This window comes from Thamnophis sirtalis, unplaced genomic scaffold, assembly GCF_051295495.1.
Source record: "Thamnophis sirtalis isolate CommonGarterSnake01/CBP01778 unplaced genomic scaffold, rThaSir2_p1.2 scaffold_2, whole genome shotgun sequence".
Lineage (NCBI taxonomy): Eukaryota > Metazoa > Chordata > Lepidosauria > Squamata > Natricidae > Thamnophis > Thamnophis sirtalis.
In genome coordinates this window covers 65,265,393-65,278,595 of record NW_028261382.1, presented here as the reverse complement: position 1 = coordinate 65,278,595, position 13,203 = coordinate 65,265,393, and the positions used below count along the sequence as shown (strand labels likewise).

General features: G+C 41.1%; 1 protein-coding gene across 1 annotated transcript in view; it reads right to left on the bottom strand.

The window, feature by feature from the left end:
• Positions 1-712: 712 nt before the first annotated feature.
• Positions 713-13,203, bottom strand: part of DHX37 (DEAH-box helicase 37) — a 44,830-nt gene continuing 32,339 nt past the window's right edge. Inside the window, exons 22-27 of the mRNA XM_087705819.1 lie at positions 12,907-13,021; positions 12,538-12,675; positions 4,190-4,284; positions 3,236-3,309; positions 1,904-2,001; positions 713-1,705 (exon numbers count right to left, since the gene is read on the bottom strand). Coding sequence (XP_087561945.1) covers positions 1,626-1,705; positions 1,904-2,001; positions 3,236-3,309; positions 4,190-4,284; positions 12,538-12,675; positions 12,907-13,021 — 600 coding nt within the window. The 3' untranslated portion in view covers positions 713-1,625. The remainder of the gene's footprint in view (positions 1,706-1,903; positions 2,002-3,235; positions 3,310-4,189; positions 4,285-12,537; positions 12,676-12,906; positions 13,022-13,203) is intronic.

The window sequence follows — 13,203 nt, the reverse complement described above, 5'->3', positions numbered from 1 at the left end:
GGTCTTCTAGTCCAACCCTCTGCTTAGGCAGGAAACCTTACAGACAAATGGTTATCCAATCTCTTCTTAAAAACTTCCAGTGTTGGAGAATTCACAACTTCTGGAGACATGTTGTTCCACTGATTAATTGTTCTGTCACAAAATTTCTCCTCATTTCCAGGTTGAATCTCTCCTTGATCCGTTTCCATCCATTATTCCTTAGGCCTTCGGGTGCTTTTAGAGAACAGTTTGACTCCCTCTTCTCTGTGGCAGCCCCCCAGATATTGGAAGACTGTTTTAATGTCTCCCCTTGTCCTTCTCTTCACTAGACTAGCCATGCCCAGTTCCTGCAACCATTCATTTTTTGTTTTAGCCTCCATCCCCCATATCATCTTTGTTGCTCTTCTCTGCACTCTTTCTAGTCTCAGTATCTTTTTTACATTGTGGCAACCAAAACTGGATGCAGGATTCCAAGTGTGCCCTTACCAAGGCATTATAAAGTGGTATTAAAACTTCATGTGATCTTGATTCTATCCCTCTGTTTATGCAGCTTAGAACTGTGTTGGCAGCTACTGCACACTGCTGGCTCATATTTAAATTGTTGTCCACTGGAACTCATTTGCAAAGAAATAATCTGCTCGTTGCGCCAGTCATGAGCATTCAGATTAAAACCCCTGAATGCTTTGCATGTCTAAAGAAAGGAAAATAAATAACCAAACGCCGACAGCAAATATTCATTCAAACTATTACATTTACAAATGGCTGCAACATCCTGTGGATACGGACTGAAAATGTCACGATTAACAGCAGGAGCCTTTTAAACTCAAAGAAACAGGTGCAAAGAGACTCAAAACCATAGTGGGTTTTTTCCAATATGCAGTGGCATATTAGAGTATTTCCTTTCTTGGCATTTATTTCTACAAAACTTGGCATAACTGTAGTTAGTTGTCTAGTTGAAATGTATAAAGGCTGTGTACTCTGCTAAATCTTTTATGTTTGCAGCCCATGTTTTATGTTTGTGTGATGTAATCTATTGGGATGTACTGTGTATCTAAGCAAGGTTTCTGGGTTTGGGGAGGAAAAGATAACCTCCATGGCTTAGCCAAAAAAAACAAACCATGATTAAAGTAAATGCTGCTTAATGGAATGTGAGATCTTTGCGACAGCAATCCAGGGTGTTTCAAACTTTGCCAGCTGGGGGAATTCTGGGAATTGAAGTCCAAACCTCTTAAAAGGTGCTCAGGTTGAGAAATATTGGACGAGTTCTAGCAACCAAAGAGAGTCTGTTCTCAAGAGAAGCCAGATCCTGGGGGGGTTCTGGGAGTTGAAGTCTTAAAGTTCCCAAGGTTGAGAAACAATGAATTTCGTTTGTATGAAAGGATGTGCATCAATTTTTTCGCTGGACAGCTGTTGCATTCAGCCCAACCAAAATCATCTGCATGATTATTATTTTTTGTGTCACAATTGTCCCACGTGTCACTTCTTTGCAGGTCACAAATCACACACGTGTTGTTCCTTTGGATGACAAATGAAGAAAGATTTAATCTTTCTTCCGTTTCCTTGTGCAATTACGGATCTTGCTTTTCTTCATGGTATTTTCAGGAAGAATGCAAGCTGGAGGGTTCCTGGCTCAAACATTCACCGCATCAATGCACCGGAGGCCACATTTTAGCAATTTCCTCATGGGTAACTTCGGGAACCCACTGGCAATATTCAGCCAATAAATCTGAAACGAGAAGATTAAAATTGGAGAAAGGAATGACCCGTCAGTCTGCTGCGATTAAAAGTTTCGATTCCTGAATTTAGCTTGCGATCGTGATTCCCAAATACTGCAGGTTGTAAAACCTTACATGCCTTGGTGGCGGAATTAAGTACAATTAAAAAATATCTAAAAAATTAAAATCTTGGCAATCTGAATGCTTACATTTTGGATTTTTCTCCCAGGCCAGCTGCAAAGTGTCCAGTTTATCAGCATTTTCAGAAACGAGCGCTTGAAGCAAAGATTCTGTCCTGGGCTGAAGTCTATAAGGAACACCAAGCAAAAGATTGAATCCAGAGGGATAAATAAAACCAACTTTTCATCAATTAATGTGCGGCAACAGCCAAAAAAGCCAATGCAATCCTAAATTGCATTAACAGAGGGATTCAATCAAGATCAAGTGAGGTACTAATACCACTCCATAAAGCCTTAGTAAGACCACACCTAGAGTTCTGCAACCAGTTTTGGTCACCACGCTATAAAAAAGATGTGGAGACTCTAGAAAGAGTGCAGAGAAGAGCAACCAGGATGATGAGGTGACTTGAGGCTAAAAGATACGAAGAACGGTTGCAGGAACTGGGCATGGCTAGTCCAGTGAAGAGAAAGACCAGGGGAGATAGGATAGCAGTCTACTAATATTTGAGGGGCTGCCACAGAGAGGAAGAGGTCAAGCTATTCTCCAAAGCACCCGAAGGCCAGAGAAGGAAAATGGATGGAAACTGAACAAGGAGAGATCCAATCTGGAAATAAGGAGGAATTTCCTGACAGTGAGAACAATCAACCCATGGAACAGAAGTTTCCTTCGGAAGTTGTGGGAGCTTCACTTGAGACTTTCAAAGAGAGATGGGACTACCATCTGTCAGAAATTGTGTAGGGTCTCCTGCTTGGGGTGGGGGGTGGACCTACAAGGTCCCTTCCAACTCTGCTAACCTGTTACTTTGGAAAAAGTGCAAAGAAGAGCAACGGAGATGATTAAAGGCCTGGAGACTAAAAAATACAAAGAATGGTTGGAGGATTTGGGTTTGGCTAGTCTAGAGAAAAGAAGGACTAGGGAGGACATGATAACTGTGGGGCTGCCACAAAGAAGAGGGGGAAGTCAATTTATTTTCCAAAGCACCAGAAGGCAAGACAAGAAACAATGGATGGAAACTAAACAAGGGGAGAAGCAACCTGGAATTGAGGAGAAACTTCCTAACAGTGAGGACAATTAGCCAGTGGAACAGAAGTTGCCTTCAGAGGTTGTGGGTGCTCCAACACTGGAAGTGCTTAAGGAGAAACTGGACAGTCACTTGTTTGAAATGGTATAGGATCTCCTGCTTGAGCAGGGGGCTGGACTAGAAGACCTCCAGGGTCTCTTCCAGCTGTATTCTATCAAAGGTAAGTATGGGAGCAAATGTAAGTGGTCCCAAGGCTGACTCTATGTGTGTGGACAGAGCGATAGACACACAATTTTCACATCCCATTACACAAGGAGGGGAGAGACAGCTCACAACCTACTTGGACCAGGTCTTTAGCATCGTGACTGGACTTGAGAGCAGGCAACGGCTGTAAGCCGACAACCGTTTCACAACCTAGGGGGGAAAAAGAGTGTGTCACTGATGAATCTATTTATTTGTGAAGTTGACAACCCTGGAACATTTTTCCAATCACTCGTCTCCAACTTTTTAATCTGTGGCATTCCTATCCAAGTAAACACAGTCTCCAAAAAATGGATTTTTAAAAATCTAAAGGTAGAAAATTACTGGCCTTTTGGTTATTGCTGGACTACCACTCCCATGTGCAGCTAATTTGGCTACTGCTGGGTGGAGGGCATGGTATTTGTAGTCAAATGGACTGAACAGCCAGGCCTGAGGTTGGGGAAAACGCTTAAAATTAAGTCTGAAACAGCAGTGGATCATGGCAGAGATATGGACAATTCTCATCTTGTGACCATTTGTTCATGGTTACGATGGTGCTGAAAAGTGACTTACAACCAATCCTCATTCTTATGTCTGCATTTATGACAGTTGCAGCATCCTAGGGGGGCCCACGTGATGACCATTTCCAGATTCGCGTAATGATCACAGCAGAAAGGTCATCTAATTGAGTACAATCTAATTGAGTATGAGCCAAGGTGGCGCAGTGGTTAAAGAGCAGCACTGCAGGCTACTGCTAGATCAGCAGGTCAGCGGTTCAAATCTCACCGGCTCAGGGTTGACTCAGCCTTCCATCCTTCCGAGGTGGGTAAAATGAGGACCCAGATTGTTGGGGGCAATATGCTGACTCTCTGTAAACCGCTTAGAGAGGCCTGATAGGCCTATGAAGCGGTATATAAGTCTACTGCTATTGCTATTGCTATTGCTACAATCATGGGATGACTCATTTAAAGGTGGCATCGCTTAGCGACCTAAGTTCAGGTCCCAATTGTGGTCGTAAGTGGAGGACTGGCTGTAAAGCGAAGCAGACACTCACCTTCCCTTCCAGGAGAAACCTGGCAAAATGTTTGAAGCGATCAAGGCCTTCAGGATAATCCACTTCCACGGCAGGAAGGGGCCAACCCACCCGGTCTGCAGGAAGAGAAGGGAGCGGAGTGAATATACTGGTAGTCCTCGACTTACCGGTGGTGCCCTGGCCCAGCAGGGAGAGCTGGGCCAGGGCATGGTGAGGCTAGGAGGCACGCAAGCCGAACAGCCGCTCACACAACCCCCCTCTCCAGCTGTGCAGAGCATCATTCACTGACCAAAAGGTATTCCGAAGGCGCCGAGCTACGGGGGCTGGGAGGCGGGGAACAGGCATTCCCGTGGCTTGGCGCCTTCAAAATACCTCTAGGTCAGTGAATGGTGCTCTGCCCGGCTAGAAAGGGGGTATGCCAGGCAGCTGCTTATGAGCATGGTCACCTCATGGCTGCTGTGTTCGCCCGAGGCTGTGCCCAGCTCTTCAGGAGCCCACTTGCAAGAGAGCAGCCACCTGGCAAACCCCCTCTCCAGCTGGGCACAGCGCCATTCACTGACCTAGCGGTAGCCTGAAGGCAACAAGCAACGCAAGCTCCTTTGACCCTCCACCAGTTCCTGCAGCTTGGCGTCTTCAGGATACTGCTAGGTTGGTGAGTGGTGCTCTGCCTGGCCTGAGGGGGTGGATTGTCCAAGGGGCTTATTTGAGGGGGGGCTTATATTATTGCCCAACTGAAAAATATGGCATGGCCTTATTTTCAGGACATGTCATATTTTCAGGGAAACACGGTAATACATTTTTAAATGTTTAGTTGACTGAGTTTCATGGTTAATGAATATAAGAGATGATAATGATAATAATAATAATTGGGAACATCAGGTTCAGAAGGTTTTAGAGAATGAGAAAGTCAAGATCTTGTGGCACTTCAGAATCCAGACTGACAGGCACTTGGCCCACAACACACCTGACATAACAATAGTTGAAAAGAAAAAAGTATGGTTCATTGACATTGCAATACCTGGAGATGCACGAATTGAAGATAAACAGCAAGAAAAAATCACAAAGTACTGGCACTTGCAAATTGAAGTTGAGCGACTGGAAATCGTGTGTTGTCCCGATTGTAATTGGAGCCCTTGAAGCAATACCCAAAGGGCTACCTCGCTATTTGGAAATTTTAAATTTACCTGACTTGAACATTCTGACTGTACAAAAAACCACCCTCCTTGGAACATCTTCTATCCTCCAATGTTACCTTAACAGTTCCTAGGTCCTTGGTTAGGACTCGAGCTGTTGAGCTACCAACCAGCCCCAAAGGCTGTGAATCTCACCAAAATTAACCACATAATAATAATAATAATAATAATAATAATAATAATAATAATAATAACAACAGCACTGGAATTACATTTAAAACAGTTAAAAATTGACAAAATCACCATCAGTCAAATGCAAAAAGCCGCACTGCTTGGATCTGCACGTATATTACGAAAATACGTTACGACGTCCTAGGCCCCTGGGTGGGGCCCGACTAGTAACCAATGCCAAATCCGGCGAAACAACTGGCCGCTGTGATACAATTGTGTAATAATAATAATAATAATAATAATAATAATAATAATAATAATAATAATAATAATAATAATAACTCCGCCATTGCCGGTCCCAAGCCCGGATGAGAAAGGAGGAAGGTTGGGATCAGGTTGGCATCTGGTCCCGTAAAAACCCCCCCGCCAACCCATACAATATGGTGAAAAAAACAAATAAGAATTCCATACCGCATCGGTCGTCGCGCGGGTTAACAAGGGCCGCGGCGGATGTTGGGGTCCCTGGACATCCGTCGACAAGTGGGCTACAAGTGGACCAGCCAACAAAACGACAAAAATATAGTGCAGATGAAAACCGTGCCATAATGGCCTGTTACTACAACTCAGAGCCAGAAAAAAGAGGCTATTTAAAGCGAATGTATGAATTATGGAAACAACAATATCCAGATTCAAATGTTGGTGAACAACGACTAGCAGATCAAAGGCGATTTATTATACGGAATAAAGTGTTTAGTGAAGTTGAACATGAGGAAATTCAGGCAAATTGCAAAACCCCAAAAACAATATCACAAGCGGAAATAACTGATATTCAAGACACAACTAAAGACATTATAGTAGAACTCCCAGAAGAAGCTCTCGGGGAGGAAATAACATCACCACCACTAGAACCAGTTATCACTGAACCAACTGATGAACTAACTCAAAAACAAAAAGAATTGAAGGATAAGATCATGGAGCATTTTCTGCTTAATGAGGAAAGGCAACGTTTACCATCACTAAAAACTGTGCCGAAGAAAATTTTGGCCCCTATCATGAAAATGGTTAATGCAGTGTTTTCAACAATTGAACCGGGATCCATCTTGGAAACAAACCAGTTAATGTACAGCGCAGCTGTAATAGTCACTAATGAACTAGGCATTAAAATTAAAGTACCTAGTCATACAACAGAAAAAGCATCAAAGCCAAAGTGGAAAATCCGTTTAGAACAAAAAATAAAAAAATTAAGGGCAGATGCTAGTAACTTAAAGAACACGCATGAGCAACGGCTTAAAAACAACAAAATCATAGATCGGCTAATCAGGAGATATAGATTGGATACAAGAAACATCAATGAAGCTGTAGAGATTGTAAAACAGCAGATAACAGCAACAGCTACAAAAATTGAAAGATATGAGGCACGAATCATCCAATATAAACAAAATCAGCAATTTCGATCAGACCAACGGCGTTTTTATCAAAGTCTTAATGTAAATGGTGACACCAAAAGTGAAAAACCAGAAAAACAGGCCACAGTTGAATTCTGGAAAGAATTGTGGGAAAATGCAAAGGACTACAACAAGGAAGCAAAGTGGATACATGACTTTGAGAAAAGCATTGGCAACAAACAAATGCAAGTATTAGAAATAACAACTGAGATGGTCAAAAATCGAGTTAAAAAGGTAAAGAATTGGACATCACCTGGAAAGGACCAATTACATGGTTTCTGGCTCAAATATCTGACCAGTTTACATGCAATATTGGCCAGGCAACTGAATGAAATTTTACAAAAGGGCCAAATTGATGAATGGTTGACAACTGGAAAAACATACTTGATTCAGAAAGATCCAACTAAAGGAACAACACCTGAAAACTATAGACCAATAACATGCTTGCCAACAACCTTCAAATTACTCACAGGCATTATTGCAGATAACATGATGGATTATTTGGAAACAAACAACATCTTGCCAGTAGAGCAAAAAGGCAACAAAAGAAGGAGCAGGGGCACAAAAGATCAGCTTCTAATTGATAAAATGATATTAGAAAATTGTAAGAACAGAAAAACGAACTTGAATATGGTCTGGATTGATTACAAAAAGGCATTTGACTCACTGCCACATAGTTGGATCATAAAATGCTTAGAAACAACTGGCATTAGCAAAAATATTACATCCTTTACTGAAAAGGCAATGAAACAATGGAGAACTGAGTTGGCAGTAGGGAATGAGAGCTACGGAATGGTTAATATCAAGCGAGGAATTTTCCAGGGTGATTCACTTTCACCTCTTCTCTTCATCATTGCAATGATCCCACTATCAGTAATCTTAAAAAAAATGAAATTAGGCTACCAAACAGCCAAAAAAGCTGAAAAAATTTCGCATTTACTATATATGGATGATTTGAAACTCTATGGAAAGTCAGAAATAGAAATCCAATCATTGACAAATACAGTCCGAGTATTCAGCACCGATATTTCAATGCAGTTTGGCATGGAAAAATGCGCCACTGTATCCATAAAAAGGGGCAAAATCACTGCATCTGAGGGAATTGAAATGCCCAATGGCCAACTAATTAAATGCAAAGAAAATGAAGCCTACAAATACTTAGGCATTCTGCAGTTGGATAACATCAAGCATGGAGAAGTAAAAACTATTGTCAGACGAGAGTACACCAACAGAGTTAGGAAAATTTTGAAATCTAAATTGAATGGTGGAAATACAATCAAGGCCATAAATACCTGGGCAATACCAGTTATAAGATACACAGCTGGCATAGTTAACTGGACACAAACTGATTTGGACCTTTTGGACCGAAAAACCAGGAAACTAATGACAATGCACTACAGTTTACATCCACGTGGTGATACTGATAGACTATATCTGCCCCGAAAATCAGGTGGCAGAGGATTATTACAAGTGAAGCAAACAGTTGAAGAAGAAAAACATGCACTGGCTGATTATTTAAAAGAAAGTCAAGAACATCTATTAATCGAAGTAAAGAACAAAAATCTACTGAAGGCCCAACAGACAAAACAAGAATACAGAAAAGATGTGATAAAATCAAGAATGGAGAGTTGGCAGAACAAAGCACTGCATGGTCAATTTCTGGAAAAAATAAAAGATAAAGTGGACAGGGAACAAACTTGGTTATGGTTAAAAACAGGTACATTAAAGAAAGAAACAGAGTCACTAATCCTGGCTGCGCAAGAACAAGCTATCCGCACAAATGCCATTAAGGCCAAAATCGAAAAATCCTCTGATGATGCCAAATGCAGACTTTGCAAAGAAGCTGACGAAACTGTTGATCACATTCTCAGCTGCTGTAAAAAAATCGCGCAGACTGATTATAAATTGCGGCACAATTCAGTAGCACAAATGATCCATTGGAATTTGTGCAAAAATTATAATATTAAAACAGCAACAAACTGGTGGGAACATCAGCCTGAAAAAGTCACAGAAAATCAGATGGTCAAGATCTTGTGGGATTTCCGTATACAAACCGACAAAATACTGGTGCATAATACACCAGACATCACACTGGTTGAGAAAAATAAGGTCACAATCATAGACATCGCAATACCAGGTGATAGCAGGGTCGCCGAGAAGGAACATGAAAAAATCGCAAGATACCAGGACTTAAAAATCGAAATTCAACGACTATGGCACAAACCAGCAGTGGTAATTCCAGTGGTAATTGGCACACTGGGTGCTATTCCAAAAGCACTGGAATTACATTTAAAACAGTTAAAAATTGACAAAATCACCATCAGTCAAATGCAAAAAGCCGCACTGCTTGGATCTGCACGCATATTACGAAAATATGTTACGACGTCCTAGGCCCCTGGGTGGGGCCCGACTAGTAACCAATGCCAAATCCGGCGAAACAACTGGCCGCTGTGATACAATTGTATAATAATAATAATAATAATAATAATAATTAGGCTACCAAACAGCCAAAGAAGCTGAAAAAATTTCGCATTTACTATATATGGATGATTTGAAACTCTATGGAAAGTCAGAAATAGAAATCCAATCATTGACAAACACAGTCCGAGTATTCAGCACCGATATTTCAATGCAGTTTGGCATGGAAAAATGCGCCACTGTATCCATAAAAAGAGGCAAAATCACTGCATGTGAGGGAATTGAAATGCCCAATGGCCAACTAATTAAATGCAATGAAAATGAAGCCTACAAATACTTAGGCATTCTGCAGTTGGATAACATCAAGCATGGAGAAGTAAAAACTATTGTCAGGCGAGAGTACACCAACAGAGTTAGGAAAATTTTGAAATCTAAATTGAATGGTGGAAATACAATCAAGGCCATAAATACCTGGGCAATACCAGTTATAAGATACACAGCTGGTATAGTTAACTGGACACAAGCTGATTTGGACATTTTGGACCGAAAAACCAGGAAACTAATGACAATGCACTACAGTTTACATCCACGTTGTGATACTGATAGATTATACCTGCCCCGAAAATCAGGTGGCAGAGGATTATTACAAGTGAAGCAAACAGTTGAAGAAGAAAAACATGCACTGGCTGATTATTTAAAAGAAAGTCAAGAACATCTATTAATTGAAGTAAAGAACAAAAATCTACTGAAGGCCCAACAGACGAAACAAGAATACAGAAAACATGTGATAAAATCAAGAATGGAGAGTTGGCAGAACAAAGCACTGCATGGCCAATTTCTGGAAAAAATAAAAGATAAAGTGGACAGTGAACAAACTTGGTTATGGTTAACAACAGGTACATTAAAGAAAGAAACAGAGTCACTAATCCTGGCTGCGCAAGAACAAGCTATCCGCACAAATGCCATTAAGGCCAAAATCGAAAAATCCTCTGATGATGCCAAATGCAGACTTTGCAAAGAAGCTGATGAAACTGTTGATCACATACTCAGCTGCTGTAAAAAAATCGCACAGACTGATTATAAATTGCGGCACAATTCAGTAGCACAAATGATCCATTGGAATTTGTGCAAAAATTATAATATTAAAACAGCAACAAACTGGTGGGAACATCAGCCTGAAAAAGTCACCGAAAATCAGATGGTCAAGATCTTGTGGGATTTTCGCATACAAACAGACAAAATACTGGCGCATAATACACCAGACATCACACTGGTTGAGAAAAATAAGGTCACAATCATAGACATCGCAATACCAGGTGATAGCAGGGTCGCTGAGAAGGAACATGAAAAAATCGCAAAATACCAGGACTTAAAAATTGAAATTCAACGACTATGGCACAAACCAGCAGTGGTAATTCCAGTGGTAATTGGCACACTGGGTGCTATTCCAAAAGCACTGGAATTACATTTAAAACAGTTAAAAATTGACAAAATCACCATCAGTCAAATGCAAAAAGCCGCACTGCTTGGATCTGCACGCATATTACGAAAATATGTTACAACGTCCTAGGCCCCTGGGTGGGGCCCGACTAGTAACCAATGCCAAATCCGGCGAAACAACTGGCCGCTGTGATACAATTGTATAATAATAATAATAATAATAATAACAACAACAACAACAACTCCGCCATTGCCGGTCCCAAGCCCGGATGAGAAAGGAGGAGGGTTGGGGTCAGGTTGGCATCTGGTCCCATAAAAAAAACCCGCCAACCCATACAATATGGTGAAAAAAACGAATAAGAATTCCATACCGCATCGGTCGTCGCGCGGGTTAACAAGGGCCGCGGCGGATGTTGGGGTCCCTGGACATCCGTCGACAAGTGGGCTACAAGTGGACCAGCCAACAAAACGACAAAAATATAGTGCAGATGAAAACCGTGCCATAATGGCCTTTACTACAACTCAGAGCCAGAAAAAAGAGGCTATTTAAAGCGAATGTATGAATTATGGAAACAACAATATCCAGATTCAAATGTTAGTGAACAACGACTAGCAGATCAAAGGCGATTTATTATACGGAATAAAGTGTTTAGTGAAGTTGAACTAGAGGAAATTCAGGCAAATTGCAAAACCAAAAAAACAATATCACAAGCGGAAATAACTGATATTCAAGACACAACTAAAGACATAGTAGAACTCCCAGAAGAAGCTCTCGGGGAGGAAATAACACTACCACCACTAGAACCAGTTATCACTGAACCAACTGATGAACTAACTCAAAAACAAAAAGAATTGAAGGATAAGATCATGGAGCATTTTCTGCTTAATGAGGAAAGGCAATTGCAAGTAAACTGGTCAGATATTTGAGCCAGAAACCATGTAATTGGTCCTTTCCAGGTGATGTCCAATTCTTTACCTTTTTTACTCGATTTTTGACCATCTCAGTTGTTATTTCTAATACTTGCAGTTGTTTGTTGCCAATGCTTTTCTCAAAGTCATGTATCCACTTTGCTTCCTTATTGTAGTCCTTTGCATTTTCCCACAATTCTTTCCAGAATTCAACTGTGGCCTGCTTTTCTGGTTTTTCACTTTTGGTGTCACCATTCACATTAAGACTTTGATAAAAACGCCGTTGGTTTGATCGAAATTGCTGATTTTGTTTATATTGGATGATTCCTGCCTCATATCTTTCAATTTTTCTAGCTGTTGCTGTTATCCGCTGTTTTACAATCTCATCATTATTATTATTATTATTAATAATAATAATATTTAAGAAGATACTTAGCTGATACCTAGGATGCTGGCAGCCACCTGTATCAACCATCAGTGCCAGTCAATGTTTGTGATATTATATTATTTCATATATATTTCTGAGTTTCATGCTTAATGAATAAAAGTATAATAACAATAAGAACTGGTGGGAAAAAATCACAAAATATCGCGACCTGACAATCGAAAACGATGCGATTATGGATGAAACATGGAACAGTGATACCCATTGTCATCAAAGCACTTGGTACCCTGTCCACGAATTTAAACAAAATACATCGAGAAATTGCAGCTTCCTGCTATAACGTCAGCGGAACTACAAAAAAACTTTGCCCAAAGTTAACGGAATCGCAGCCGAGCTCCTGTTTTTTTTGCGGCGGATTTGAAGGAGAAAAGGAAGGTCATATGTTTCCTGGAGGGAAAGCAAACTTACAGAAGACACTGGGCCTGTGGCAACGGACCTGGCCTCTTTCGGGGCAGTAAAATGGAGGCGGCTCTTCCAGAGGTTTTTCAAAATGGCAGTAGGGGGGCAGGAGAAGCGGGATCCACTCAGGTTCGATCGCCGAAACCCCTTCAGAAGGGACCAGAAAATAAAAATTGGGAGAAAATGGGAATTTAGCTCGGCTAGAAAGTGACATCATGCAAATTATAATTTCCAGAGACAATATGTTTGCATGTTACCTGCGGATTCTTTGGATCAGGGTCTTTTCTCTCTCCCCTGGTCTAGATTCTCTTCTTTAAATATTTTAAAAAAAAACAAAAAAAAACGGAAGGCAAGGGGAAAACAGACGCCCCAGCTCACCTTTCATGTACATCTTGGTGGTTTCAATGATTTCCTGATACACCACAAACTCCGGGAGCTGCTTAAACAGGACGGAATTGGGATGGATGAAGACTGGATCGTCCAGCAGTGGCGTCTAAGTAGCAGCAGGGGGGGGGGGGAGGATGGAGGGCATGAATAGGAAAAGAAAAAAAAATACCATGTTTTTCAGACTATAAGACACACCAGTGTATAAGATTTTGAAGAGGTAAGTAAGAAAAAAAAGTTTTTGTCCTCCCTGGCCCTCAGAAGCACTCTGCAGGCTTCAGCAGGGCTGGG